Raw genomic sequence first — 14897 nt, forward strand, 5'->3', positions numbered from 1 at the left:
AATAACATGCTGCTTATGGATTCTCACATGGGAATTAGTAGTTTTTACTTGAGTTGGTTTATGCAGTCACTTAGGAGGTTCTGTTGGAGTTATTTATTGATCAATTTAGCCTACATAATTGTCCTTCTTGGCATAATGCCAAATTGATTCTTTATTATGCGGGTCCCTTGTCTTAATCTACTTTAATCAAAACGTTTCCTTTAGATTTTCAGTCACTATTTGGATGCCAAAAAATTCAACTAGTTCTCCATTTCATCTATTCTGAAAGCTACTTAAAACAAGAATTGTAAATATATTTTTATGAATTTTGATACAAGTGTTGGTAGTATTTCTAATGCTAATATTTCGAAAGGAAAGTCTAACATTACCTAGGTGAAGAGCCCTTGAAGTTTTAACACTTATTTTTGGCTTGTAAGAACTTGCAGAGGATTGAGCTTGTGTGCATAAGTTCGGTCGAAGGGTGCCACATTTGCACTCCATTGCATTTGCACCCGTCTCAGTGTTAACTTTCTCTGTTTTTTTCATTCATGTTCCATATCAAATTAATTATGATCTGTTATAAATCTCGTAATTTTTGCTTATTTGACATTTTTGTTTCTGTTGCTTGTTAGAACTTGGAAGCTTTATTTGATAAATTCTCACAGTGAATATTGTGTGAAGCATAATGTACCAAAAACAAAGTGTATACTGTATGAAGCATTGTGTGAATACTGAAGCATTTTTTAGTACTTGTTTTCTGACTTGACTTGATATCATTCAATCAATTGCAGGCTTGCCATTAGCAGATGCTCCAAAAAAAATTAGTGGAGTTCAAAAGCGCTATTGGAGATACCTACCAAATGTAGTAAAAGCATTAGAAAGTTCAACAAACTTAACTAGTGCAGTAAACAGTGACTTTGGATTTTTAGGTCATGGACATTATCCCATCCATGCCTTTTCAATTTGGCTTAGTTGTTTTCAACCATGGTATCATTTTTTAGTCGATCATGTAATATTCCTTACGCATTCATACAAGGAGCTGAATTCAGTTTCTTTCTTTTAGATTTTTAATTAAATAAATGAACTCTCGACCATGAAACGTGCTTTGAGGGAGTAATCTGGATGGATTTGGTTCTTACTTTCTTTGTGTTTGTCTTTGACCTATTTTATATCCATTCTAGTAAATAACTAAATCTATATATTTAACAGGTTAGTTATCAGTTGGTGTTTTGATTGTAGATATGTACTTTGTGAATGAACACAATTTGGTATCCATATCTTTCAGTGATGCTCATTTAAATTCATCTACGTACATGATCAAAAGTGCTTCTGTGAAGCTACAAAAATAGTGATCAAGAGACTGTACATGCTAGCACATGAAGAAAAAATAGTGACACCTTGACTTTATAATATGCTGAACCTGCAGTGCTTCGTTGATCAGTTTCAGTTCACCTGATATGGGTTCACTAATGCAACAGACACAAGGCCAACACAAGTCTTGTACTATTGTCCTAATTGGGTATGAGTTGGGTAGTAAAAGTATATGTACTAGTGATTGTCATAATAAATAAATATCGACAACATAAAATTGTCTTAGAAGAGCTTCTCAGCAATACCAAATTCAACCAGCAAATACTCCAATGGATCATGCTGCTATATTCCTCCCAAAGATCATTTAATGGGTTTTTTCAATTTCAACACATTTTTTAATGGGTTTTTTCATTGATTGCCGAGATTCAACCATGTTTGTTATATATTGAGACATAATCAATCAAGTACACCACTCACAGCAGAAGGTTTATAAGCTGTAAAGGTACATGTAACCATAAACAAAAATAGTCTCCAAGACTATAAAAACATTACATTTTAGACAAATTAGTCTTCTTCCACTTCATCCTCCGTCAACACCTACTATAACTGCTGGTGTTGCTGCTGCCTAACATGTATCATATTCACTACATACATCTTAGTAGGAGTAGCCTTTGACGAACAACTCCTTCTTGGCTTCCTCGGATTCACCCTCACCGGTGTACTTCCCAAGCTGGGCGAGCGAGTTGGACTTGGCACGGAAAAGGAGTGCATCTTGTGCCGCCTTCACGTTCTCTGGGCGGCCTCCCCATGTCTTCAAGGCAGTGTTTTGGAGGGCTCTGGCATACGAGAACGACACGTGCCACGGGTTTGGAGATTGGTTCATGGCATTCAAGTTGAGGGTAGCTTCAACCTCAGACTGTCCACCAGACAAAAACTGCATAGCACAGGATTGGTTAATTAGCACATGAAAGGGAGGGAAGTTAGGAATGCAAAGAATGATGATGCATTTGGCATTACCATAATTCCAGGGACAGCAGGGGGAATTCTCCTGTGAAGGAGCTTGAGGGTGTAATCAGCAACTGTCTGAGGACTGGCCTTGTCCTTGGACTCAGCTCCAGGTGTAACCATGCTAGGCTTAAGAAGAATACCCTCAAAAAGGACATTGTTCTCAGCAAGGTAGAAGAAAACCTCTGCCCAGACCTTTTTTGCTACTTCAAAAGTTCTGTCAATACCATGCTCCCCATCAAGCAAGATCTCTGGTTCCACAATTGGGACCAATCCATTGTCCTAAAACAACCATAAGATGAAAACATTAGAAATTTATAGGTCCTCTTCCTAGGTTTATATAAAAAAAAGTATCCTACCACACATCACCTATGAATAGAAGTGTAACAAAAAATAAAATCATTAATATAACTTAAGTGCTATTTCTCACCTGAGCAATTGCTGCATAGCGAGCCAGACCCCAGGCAGCTTCCTTAACTGCCAGAGCAGAGGGACCGTTGGGGATGCTCACAACAGTACGCCTGATATGGAATTGGGGATTGGTATAATATGATGAAAAAGATGAGCAAGAAGTACAGCACAAGAAAAGGAGGGCATGGAATTATGAAAATGATTTTGCTGCCACCACAAAGGGGGGGAAGTTAGCACTCACCATTTGGCGAAACGGGCACCTTGCTGGTAGTATGCAGCCGAGCGAGAGGCAAGACCATCAAGACCTTGGCACCATGACTCGTCGTTGGAACCAGCAAGGGGTACCAAACCCTGTTGTTCTCGACACATAAACCACACATTAGTGCATACAATGTTATACATATTCAAATTCTCCCTTTTGAGTTTAACTTCAAAATTTTCACTATTATAGACTACAAAAAGCTAATCTCCAGTATGTTACAACTAACTAGTGTTTATGTGAGGCATGTGACATCTTTCCATATGGCCACTCTAACAAATATCTGGATGATTGATAGTACAATTAAACATAAGTACATATCATATTGGCATCAAAACTAGTGCTTATTCTTTTCCATTATCATTTCAGGCATGGCACAGACTGAAATGGCATTTAACTACATAGAAAGGAAAGGGAAGGATAGGGTGACTCCTAAATCCAAAAGGCTTACCTTGTCGACTTTAATACCGGGAACAATGTTTTGCTCGAGGAGCACGTCGACAATCTTCCTGCCATCAGTTGTGGATTGGTAGAGAGTTTCCTCAAAGAGAATGGCACCAGAGATGTACTGACCAAGTCCTGGAACTGTCACAAGGAGGGTACGGTATGCCTGGCGGTTAGCTTCAGTGTTCTCTAGCCCAATTGAAGCCAAACGCTTCCCACAGGTAGCATTGGACTCATCCATGGCCAAAATACCCCTCCCTGGTGAAGCCACTGTTTTCTGTTTCCACACAAACAAGCAAGAAAACGCACAGCAAAATATTATTGCATCAACAATGTGAAAACCATTACTTAGGGGGCAAACTAGGACAGCAAAGATTTATTTGGCTTCTAAGATAAAGAGAACATACTTCAGCGAATAAAGTGTGGTTATAATTGATGATTAGAAAATTTTCATAATCACTACTTATGCATGTATTTAATCATAATCTCAATTGTGACAATTATAACTACACTTTATCCTCTAAATTTTTACAAAGCCAATGTGAAAACAAAAATAACTCAGCAGCGCTAAGAAGAAAATGGATTATGGGTGTGAAATGAATAGTTCAATTAAGTTTTGTTACAAGAAACTTTTAATATTTGAATCTTAAAAACTTTTCCATAAGTACTTGAGAAGCTAAATTGAACATATTCAGTTTCTCTATAAGCTAAAATGAACTTATGCTTGCTTGTTAACTTTTGAAGAAATTAAATGGGAAAGCCTAATATGTATAAAAGTTAAGTGCATTATTATTATCATACCGCGGTCTTAACGAGCTCATCAGCATAGGAACCAGCTCTGATGGTGAGGCCTGATGGGGTGGTGGGGTTGCATCTCACAACTGATGCAGCAGAAGGTTGGCGAAGTGTTTGTCCCTTCACCCACTCAGACTTGTCAAGAACAAGTGAAGACTTGAGAAGAGATGCTGATGCAGAGGCCATTGTTCACTGCAGGTGTTAGGCACTTAGCACTACTTCAATATCTTATCTCCTACAGCAACCTTTGTAGTTGTATGCACCTCTTTACCACACATGCACAGCTTTCACTTCATTTATAGTTCTCAAGTGATGTCTCGTTTGAGGCTGCTGTGAGCTAACCTATCCTCACTTGACATGTGGATGATGATAACTTCAGCCTTCTTCCTTCCTTCCCATTCTCCTTTGCCATTTATTTCGTGGTTCAAATGGATGGTTTTTTTCAAGCCTCGTAAAAATTACTTGGAAAATAGAAAAAATAAAACATAGATATTTGTTTTCCCTAGTCGTGACAAATGTATTCCATGCACCAAAAAGGGTACCAATTATTGTTGTCCGTAGGGGGAAGAAAACGACCAAAGATGTATGAGGTTATAATTTACCTTGCTGATTAACTGTTTTGTCTCCTTGTTACTGATTTATGGTCTTGGTTCAATGAAAAGATGTTGTGAGATTGAGGTAACGATGTCTCCAGATCATACCTTGTCAATTGGCTCCTTGTAATTATGCCTTCTTCCCCTGCCCCAATCGAACGGCTGTCATATTTCAATGGCCTAATTAACTCATAAATACAAACTATAGTAGTATTAATGTCACGCTCTTATTGTTTTAAACTTTAAATGCATGAACTCCTTCTGATAAGTACGAAGTATCATGGCAGAAATTAAATTATAGTATTTCATATTCTATTGTCAAATATTGGGGTAGAAGATGCTGATTTGTAATTGTTGATACCAAAAGTCGAGAATTTTTCCCTGTGAAATGTAGTGGTGTTATAACGATATATCAATAAGAAATAGGTTGGTACTAGAAAGACCTAAAGATATCAATTGAAAAGCAAGTGGTAGAAAAGTTTGTTGAAATGGGAGTCCAAAGGGGATGCTGAATGCCCTTAAGAAACTAATTGGTTTCTAGCACATGGCGAACCAATAGTAAGCATTCGCACTTGTTATGCATACACGCATCTAATTAAATGATAGTACCTTTTTAATAAAGTTTGTCATGATCTAATTAATTTAGCATTACTGGTAATTAACTTGAAGTCTAAAACGGTAATGCTAATACGTTGATATTTAATTCCCTATTACACTAATTCTTAATCATACGGGGTGTTTTTCGAGGTTCGAGTTTTACTAGTATATACAGAGATGGAGGACGAATTGAAAATGTTTAAGGTTCATGCAGTTAATTAAGCCAGTCTAATTCTTGAAAGCGTTGGGTACTTCCATTTTTCTGAATTTTTTCCCCTTAACTTCATCACTTTGAGCCTTATATTTTATGGGTCTCTGAAATTATGAATGCAAGCTTGTATCTCCACTTATCGAATAATATTTTCATTTCATGAGTTTCTCCACAACTTGCATAAGAGTATCAAAGAAACCTTAGCTGTCTATGATTATGGCTTGGTTATTGCGCATTAATAGTTTTGAGATGTCATTAATAATAAAATTCAGCAAGTACTTTTTTCTATATGACACTGGCAGTTAGGAGCATTCACTTCCTGCAGCATCTTAAATCTTTCTACTACTCAAAAGGTTGAGTTCCCCTCGCATCTGATTTTCCACTTTCCATAGGAACCTTATTCTATTCTCTATTTCCATATACAGCCGAGTAGTACTTACTAGTGGAAAGGAAGGGAATCATTAATGTTATTAAGCTTAAAGATTCAAATCCCCCAAAGTCTTTCTATTCATGCTCTCGTCCTGGCAAATAAAGTTTATGAAAGCAAATCCTGGTATCCAGAAAGTCAGAAGTGGATGAATAATCAGTATGACGAATTTATTCAGAGGGTACTTTAAGCTCCCTTGTTAAATTCTATTTAGCTTATTATTTATGTTCCGTATTTCTTAACAGTGTAATATATTGATCTTTCCCTTTCTAATGAATTTATGAGAATACCATGATATAGGAATCAAATTAAATTGATAGAATAACACCTGCTGTTGCTTGAATTTTGCATCCACTAAGTGGGACATTAAGCACACGCTTTATGTTTTGTGCAGCTCAACCTATCACCTATAATATGAAGGGAAACTGGATCTAAGAACCGTTGAAAGTAAAAATTAATTAGGGTCATCTATAGTTTTGACTTTTGATGCATTCACATTGTGCTTGAGAAGGAGACTAGGGTCATCTGTTACTTCATTGATTTGTTTTATTTTGTGCTTGGTTGGAAAAACGGATTGATCAATGCTTACATTCCAAACCAACTAGCATTTCTTGTCAATTTTGTAGTAATTAGGCCACGGAAAATATAAGGACCGATATATTAACGATAGGCATCAAAACGCAAATAAATTATTATTAAATTTCTATTTAAACCTTCTACATCTTTTTGCTCAAGGTTATTATGTACCAAATAATTTTACACATTGGATGCCTATTATGGTTAAAAGAAAAAATAGACACTAATTAAATCCAGAAACTTGAATAGTAATTTGAAATTTTACTCGTTTGGTACCAATCTGGTAGTTTAAATATTACTCGAAGTATATGTAAGAAATGTATGTGTAAATATGTAATATTTTTCTGTCTCTCCTGATCTCCTTCTACGTGACTCCAATTCCAAATTTGAAATTGTTTATCTTGTACTCATTTTTGTAAGTGTTAATTATATAAATTTTTGAAGCCGTCAGAAGAAAAAAACAACACTAATAATTTAAAACAAAATGAACACTTTATATTCACTGATATAACTTTAAGATAGTTAACAAACCCGTACATCCAAACATCGAGAATAAAACATTTAGAAGTAATTAAAAACCCGTCATCCTTTCTAGTAATGCTCCTAAACCCAATCAAGCCTCTACCCTCTTGATTTTCTCAAGATGAGAAACATCTTCGGCGTATATCTTTTCATTTACAAAAAGATGAACCTATACCTTATGGTAATTGTTTTTATTATATTAACTAAAGTTGGGATTAGCAGCAAAATATGCTAAAACCCCAACAAATGGTGCGTTAATGTATGTGGTTGGCTCGGATTTCCTAAAATCAACTCGATCATCCACATAATCATCATTTTCGTCAGGTCCTCCAACAATGGCACCAACAAGAACATTAGGATTGGGATTGGTGGAATTGTAATAAATTGAACCTTCTTTGCATGCAATGAACTGAGGATGATCCTTGATGGAGGGTAAGGAAGATCCACGGTGATGAATACGTTGTGGATAGTAGTTGCTATAGCCAACCATGTAGGATAATCCCATTGGGTTATCACCCAAAATGTAATCAACTTGCCTCTTAGCATGTTGGCGAAGTGTTTGTGCACTAACATAGACATTGCCACAATTGATGGCTTGTGAAGCGTGTGTTAGGTAATTGGCATAGACCAATTCAAGGAAAGCAATTGAAGTTGCATGTTGCAAGTTGCTGCCTCCGGGTCTGTACACAAGTCCACCTGGCGTGTACTCTATGTGTGAGCTTGGTGATTCGGGTATGAGGGTGCAAATGAAGCTCTCTGCTGAGGACTTGTAGGACTCAAGAGAGTACATGTTTCCTTCTATGACTTCCTATAAAAATTGATAAATTTATTTATCGGCTATCAACAAGTGCATGTTACTTTTATTTTTGGACAAAACTTAAATACAGTTTTATAGGTGTTTTTAGTGTTGTTTTGCTATCTGAATTAGTGTTTCACATCCTTAACTTGCATAATAAAGGTTTCCATTAAAGGTGAAACTTCAATTCTAATTGAAAAAACAACACCAAAAACACTTATGAAGCTGCATTTAATTTTATTTATTTATTTTATTTGGGTGTGTGAAAATGTGAATGATGTGTATATAGTTCAGATGACATGAAATTTTGTGAATTTAAGGTTGTGGTTGTACTTAGTGTTGAAGTAATAATATGAGGCTGACCTTAGAGACAAGTACGTTGAGGCCAGCATGTTTGTTGTCCCAACCAAACTCATTGATGTTGTCGTCGGCACCAAGAGTTTTGCCATTGGTTTGAATGTAGTTGAGGAAATTATCGTCCTGCGTCGCCCTCCTTAGCCATGCGGCTCCCCATAACAACTCATCCTACCATGTAAATGTTAATTAAAAATAACAATAACTAACTGACCCATCAAAAACAACTAACTCAACTCAACTACCATTACTTTTAATATTAGAGGATAAAAACATACTAGTTTTTTTTTTTATCAGCAATTCAAATTTCATTAAAATGCACAAGTGCTTGAGTAAATTTACAAGGAAACAAATACCCCACAATCATTTGACCTCAACGTTATTTGCTAATGATGTCCCTATATAACAAAACAATGCACGGCCCCTATATTTAATTTAGCATAGATGTTGAATCTTAAAATATTATAAATAATACGCATACCAGAAGATTCAACTTCCAGAATTTTTCAATGCATGCCCCAAAATGTACCCCGTGAGCATAATATGCTATCTCCTGTATATAAAACAATTTCCTCCAATCAACCAATCCAAACATTAAACAACTAGCTAGTGAAGGGTTTCCATTGTTGGAAAGAATAATAAAAATCCTTTTGGTAGGCTTTTAGCCATGACCGTATATGAACAAGATCTTTGTTGCCATGCACACCAAGTAATCGGGCACCACATCACCGGCCATCGAGTTTGAACCCACACTCCGCGGAAACCCGATGTGTGTTGCCAAAAATGTTGTCCACACACTATTTTTAAATCATCAACTCTCCCACCCAACCCTTCCAACCCTTGCCACCCTTGGTATTTTGACTCCAACACAACACCCAGAGACTCTCCCTCTCAAGAAACATATTTCATTTCCACTTTGCAATTAATGCCTCATTGAACAAAAGTAAATCTTTAACTCGCAACCCTCCTAGCTCCCTCGTTTTGCAAATTGTTTCCTAACTAACCCAAGCTATCTTCTCTCTTCCCTCCTCACTTCCCCACAAAAATCTTCTTTGTAAAGCAACCAATTGCATCCTCCAACAAGTACACTTTTAGCAATCACTAATTGACTGTGCTGGCTATGGAGTGGGCACCGGGAAGCCTTATTGGCAGACCTAGCACATGTGATAACATGTGACATCCTCCAACCACCGAAATTATCCACATTAATATAGTACAAAATTTAGACGCACAATTATAGGTAACTTTTTTATTATTTTTCTAGTTAAAATTGAAATTTCGTTTTAGCAATATATAGGTTTTAAATGCACAAGTTATTATAATATTTGTTCTTATGAAGAACAACATCAAATGCAGTTAAACAATACTTCTTAGTTCTTACAGATTGTGCAGCTAACATTTTTCACATGATGATAAGATATATCTAATTTCTTCATCCAATGTATAATTTGATGGTAATTGAACGCAATATGCTCGTATTAGTTCGCAATTAGCACAATTGACTGACAGGTGAAAGCAATATGTTCTTTGACTTTTCCAAATCTCTTTTATCATTTGGATGTATCGTTGTCCATATCGTTTTCATTGTCTCCTGAGTTTAAAAAGTTTAAAGTAAATCGTTTTCCTCGGAACAATAATAATATTAATCCTATATGTTGCTATAATTAATTATATTCCAAAATAAAAATATAATTAATTATAGCAACATTAGTGAAGATCAAATATTTTCATTAGTATGTTACTTACATAATTCTGTATCTTATTTAGTTACACATTGTTTTAAAAAATATATATGAAATCAAATTAATATTTTTTAATTAGTTATTCTTAGACCAACTAACTGAAGAAAATAATTATTTTTATTATTAATCAATATTCAGTTTTTAGATTATATTATTTATAAAAAAATTATTAAAATAATATAATCTAAAGTAAATTAATTCTTAAAATAAAAAACTTAAACATATATATTTTAGTTAATGAGATAACCCTTTGTTAATTAAATGGAACTTCTCTTAAATGTTTTTTTAAATTTTACTAGTTGGTTTGATTCATTATTTAAAGTCATAGTAAATTTAATTACCTGATAGCCATCAAAATCGCAGTAATATGGGCAGGCATTATACTTAACATTATCATTGTCACTGTAAGCACCCCTGTAGTTATCTGCAAATTGGAAGGCTGTAATAGCATTACGACGCAATGTCTCCGAGTAACCCGGGTCCGATGACCGGAATGCCATGGATGCGGCGGCTAGAGCGGCGGCTGTTTCACCGGCGACATCGGAAGCCGCGTTTGGTGCATCAACAGCATACGTAGTCCTGGCTGTATCCATGTCCTCTGGTCTCTCCCAACATTCATGGTCTGAGTTTGGATCACCCACCTATGCCATTAATATGAAACAAGGTCATTAAGCAATCATAACACAATAGATAAAATAAAAATTTTTGTTATCCAAATACAAATTATCAAGATAAACTAACTAAAAATAATTGTCACATAAGTTAAATTTATATTTCTACCAAAACTGATTTATGATTAGTTGATGTTACTATTAAAAAAACTTTTATGTACATGTTAAACTCTTGATATAAAGCAAAATGGGACAGCAATCATTAATCAAATGATTCACTGTCCCTTTATTCCTTAGCTTTTAGATGACGTATATTTCCTTCGTGACTAAGCTACATGTTTGGAATGATGCTTATAATTTATTTTTATAAAAAAAATATTTATAATGTTATTCTCTCTTGTTTGATAATTGTAGCGAAAATCATATTGTAATTTTAGATTATTTACATTTTTTTCAAATAAATAAGATTTTGGAGATTATGATTAAAAGCTAATAGATTGTTTTAATTAATTATTTTCTCATTTTTTTATAACTAATTATTTTAAACATAAAATCAATTATTACAAATAATTTTATGCTTTTCAATTTTATTGTAAAAAAATATTTTAAACAAAATGAATTATCTTATAAATATTTTATATTTAATATAAAAATTATTTCATATAATTAATTAATAATATCTATATGGAAATCTCTAAACATGACTCAATGCAAATAGTCAAATACAGCCTAAAGAATCAAATGAAAAAAGAAAAAGGCTTTGTTGTCGCCATCAGCAAGGACCATTTTTAAGCCTATAAATTTCACGAACTTTAAGAATGGAAAGCGGATCACTCATGAATAATTGAGTGACTATAACATGAAATTGTGACACTGCCAATTGGTCCACCCTCTATTACTAGAGTGGAGTTGTTTTCATTTATTCAAAATACTTTAATGGTGCTACAACTTTATCTAAAAGCCAACAAGTGCTTGATTAATTCAAATTACCGATTTATGTCTAATACATAGTATATAAAAGCAATTTATTCATTTGAACCTTGACCCTTCCATCAAAGGTGGATTCAATGGTTCCATCTCCTTCTTCCTTCTCACAAGTTGAAACTAATCGTTAGATATTCAGCCAATTTGATGATGATGGTGATGACAGTAAAAAAAAAATGTAGGTTAGATTCACAACCAAAAAAATGTAGGTTGAATTGATATTTTTTTCTCACTTTAGTTTGAATTTGGGTTTGTTAAGTTCTTTTTAAAATTAATTATATTATATATTTTTAAAATTAAGTAAATTTATCTTGTCTTGTCATTATTTTTTTCTAATTTTTTTTATAACTTTATTGTTTTTCTACTTAAAGTATGTATAATCCAATAAATTATATTGTCTTCTATTTTTTTTTACAGAAAAAATCCTATTTAAACTTTATTGATCGAACATCAAATTTTACTCAAAATAAATAAACTGAAATTTTTTCTCTTTACAATTTCTAATCTCACATTTTATAAAACCTTTCAAATCTTATAAAGTTTTCAATAAATTCACTTTTAAAATTTTAAAATTATTAATCTATCAAATAAATCCTAAACCCTAAATACATGGATAGAACTAAAAACACAAATAATGTTAAAAAAAATTAAAAATTAAGAAAATACTTTTGTTAAATATTAAAATTAAAATTAAAAATTAATTAATTTTAAAAATCACAATATATTTAATCCAAACTAAAAATATTAAAAGTAGTAAGAAAAAAGATCCGGTGGGTTTTGTTTGGTTTCCCAACCTATTGAAGAGGCACTGCCTGTGGGGGGCCCGAAGCGTCAAATCCCGACAAAGAAGTAGACTGTAGAAGTAGAACCCGCCTTTGCGGCCATGCCCATATAAAACATTTTAAAATTTGTAATGATAAAATTATATTTTTGGTACTCCATCTTATTTTCAGTTTTGGATTATTTTCAGTTTTGGATTTGATTTTTCAGTAATTTAATTTACGAATGGGGTCTCTTGTTCTATAAAATCATGCAATGTCTATACTTGGAGGTTGACCGTTAGCAAGTGACATTAATTGTCACGTGTCTCACGTGGATGATAATAACTATCATGTCTCATATTCTAATTAAATGTCAACTCCATGAAAAATAATGTCACATGTCATGTTCTGATTGAATGTCGATTCCATAAAAGATAAAATGTATTGTTATTTTCATTGACTAATCAAAACATGACATGTGACAGTCATCATCTAATAAGAATGCGACACATGATAGTCAACATTCCTTTGTAACGGTCAACGTCCAATCGTGGCCTAAGGAACCAACATTACACAATTTTATAAAATATGAGAACATAATTCATGAATTAAATTATTAGGGGATCAAATTCAAAACTGAAGATAAACTGAGGGACCAAATTTACAATTTTGCCCTCCTATAATGGAGGAATGACGTCATATTTAAATGAAAACTAAGAAAAGCAAAAAATAGCTTATATTTGCATCTCTATTATATTTTTATTAAGTATTATTACTGTAGATGAAAATTATGATGAGAAATTTAATTTTAGTTGTTAAAAACCTTAAATGTAAGTAATAAAAATCATGAGCATTAAGATCAGGGGCAGGGGACAACAAAATTTAATCTAACCAAACCAACCCCTTTAATGAATAGCATCAGTGTGCATCACATTCACACACCCACCCACCCAGCATACGAGTACTACCAATTTAGTTTACTAAACCAACAAACAACCACTACAATTAGAGATAGAATAGATGTTTATGTACTCAACAATCAACATTAATAATTAAATAAGTAATTAATTTACCTGAACGAAAATCCGATTGGGCTGAGAAACAGTCTTGAGGAGATAATCGGTGGCCCAACGAATTGCGACGAGGGCGTTCCTGAGCTCATTGGGAGGCATGACGTCACCGAATTCGAGCACGCTCCACGCAAGCATTGTGGTGGTAAAGGCCATCGGAAACCCGAATTTGACGTTGTCGCCGGCGTCGTAGTAGCCGCCGGTGAGATCCGTGTTGTAGTTCCACCCGTCGCTCAGCCCCGACTTCCCTCGCCAACTCACTCTCTGATCCTCTGGCAGGAATCCCGATCGCTGTCCCTCGAAGAAAATAATCGCCTTCGACAACGCGTCTCCGTAGTCGTGGCTGCTCCCCAATCCCGCTTTTGGTTTTAACAACACATGAAAAACCGCAATTTGGAACAAGCTCCTCAACACCTTCTTCATTTTCATTGATTGATGCATGATTCAATACTATTGAACTGAAATGCCGTTGTTTTTATATATATATACAACGCAGAGTTGTCAAGTGTCAGTGAAATCACATGCTCACTTTGTGAGTGAACAAATGCTTTGGCATCACATAAAAGTGAGGATGGGTTCGGAGCTTGGCTTTTATATTTTGTGGGTCCACTCACTATTTTTTTTTTTTTTTGGTTTTGGTTTTGGTTCATATTAAGAAGGAATCTAATCTAATCTAAAAGATAATCAAAGTTAACCACATCACAGGTCTGCGCGCGCAACCTAAGTGCTTATTACTACCTTATACGCGCGGTTAGATGGATTGGGTTTGTCGTTACCTTCACGCTTTTTCTTTTAACATACACACAGCGAACTGGATTCATCTAACTCCATTCTATGCTAGGAACTACCTGTTATCCACTGCATGAAGAAGAGCACTACTTAAAAAACTAATAAACCAAAATATTATGAGAAAAATAGGTTATACATTTACATTCTCAAACACAAATTATTATGAATGATATGTTTATTTGTTAATTTTATAATAATAACCTACTAACTGGAAGAGTAGATTTTTTTATACGAACAGTTAATAATTATTCACCTCAATTATTATTTTAGTTCTTTAAAAGATTAAGAATTCTTCAAAAACTCAATATATCATTTTTGTCTTTAATGTGATCAACCTCAAATCTAATATTAAAATAATTTTTCACGCAAATCAATAAATAGAAATTTTTAATTGAAATTAAATGTTACACTTATAAAAAGAATACTTCTAATTACATAATAATTAGAATCTGTCGGCATTCTTCAAGAAAGCTTGTCCCGCGATCAAAATCCAGTTAATAACCCCACAAGGTTGATTAGTGTGTGTATGATTGTATACGTGATGCGTCGTCCATTTCGATTCGCAGAAAATAGAAACTACTATTTGTAACCCTTTTCTTTTGTTAATAGTAATGGTTTTGAACAATGGCATACATCTTAAATATCATTCCAAACGAGCGT

General features: G+C 34.1%; 2 protein-coding genes across 3 annotated transcripts; both read right to left on the reverse strand.

The window, feature by feature from the left end:
- Positions 1-1705: 1705 nt before the first annotated feature.
- On the reverse strand, positions 1706-4583 carry LOC114376067 (fructose-bisphosphate aldolase 1, chloroplastic). Its single transcript, XM_028333982.1, has 6 exons — positions 4211-4583; positions 3417-3686; positions 2948-3057; positions 2726-2816; positions 2308-2577; positions 1706-2224 (listed from the first exon to the last, which is right to left on the reverse strand). The coding sequence occupies exons 1-6, from the start codon at positions 4388-4390 to the stop codon at positions 1946-1948; spliced, it is 1200 nt and encodes a 399-aa protein (XP_028189783.1). The 5' UTR covers positions 4391-4583; the 3' UTR covers positions 1706-1945.
- Positions 4584-7081: 2498 nt separating this feature from the next.
- Positions 7082-14282, reverse strand: LOC114374997 (endoglucanase 24-like). 2 transcript variants are annotated; one of them, XM_028332728.1, is made up of 5 exons: positions 13452-14282; positions 10364-10663; positions 8762-8833; positions 8290-8451; positions 7082-7938 (listed from the first exon to the last, which is right to left on the reverse strand). In XM_028332728.1, exons 1-5 carry the CDS (start codon positions 13887-13889, stop codon positions 7330-7332), a joined length of 1581 nt encoding a protein of 526 aa, XP_028188529.1. In that variant the 5' UTR covers positions 13890-14282; the 3' UTR covers positions 7082-7329. The 2 variants fall into 2 exon arrangements, with proteins under 2 accessions (XP_028188529.1, XP_028188530.1); XM_028332729.1 differs by lacking the exon at positions 8762-8833 and having other exon boundaries at positions 13452-14277.
- Between the last annotated feature and the right edge of the window lie 615 nt (positions 14283-14897).

The sequence above is a fragment of the Glycine soja genome, chromosome 11 (assembly GCF_004193775.1).
Source record: "Glycine soja cultivar W05 chromosome 11, ASM419377v2, whole genome shotgun sequence".
Lineage (NCBI taxonomy): Eukaryota > Viridiplantae > Streptophyta > Magnoliopsida > Fabales > Fabaceae > Glycine > Glycine soja.

Coding starts and splice junctions, on each gene's coding strand:
- LOC114376067 (XM_028333982.1), bottom strand. CDS start 4,390: ATGGCCTCTGCATCAGCATCTCTTCTCAAGTCTTCACTTGTTCTTGAC. Junction 3,687..4,210: donor ATGAGCTCGTTAAGACCGCG/GTATGATAATAA, acceptor GTGTGGAAACAG/AAAACAGTGGCTTCACCAGG. Junction 3,058..3,416: donor CCGGTATTAAAGTCGACAAG/GTAAGCCTTTTG, acceptor CGAGAACAACAG/GGTTTGGTACCCCTTGCTGG.
- LOC114374997 (XM_028332728.1), bottom strand. CDS start 13,889: ATGCATCAATCAATGAAAATGAAGAAGGTGTTGAGGAGCTTGTTCCAA. Junction 10,664..13,451: donor CCAATCGGATTTTCGTTCAG/GTAAATTAATTA, acceptor TTAATGGCATAG/GTGGGTGATCCAAACTCAGA. Junction 8,452..8,761: donor TCTGGAAGTTGAATCTTCTG/GTATGCGTATTA, acceptor TTTACATGGTAG/GATGAGTTGTTATGGGGAGC.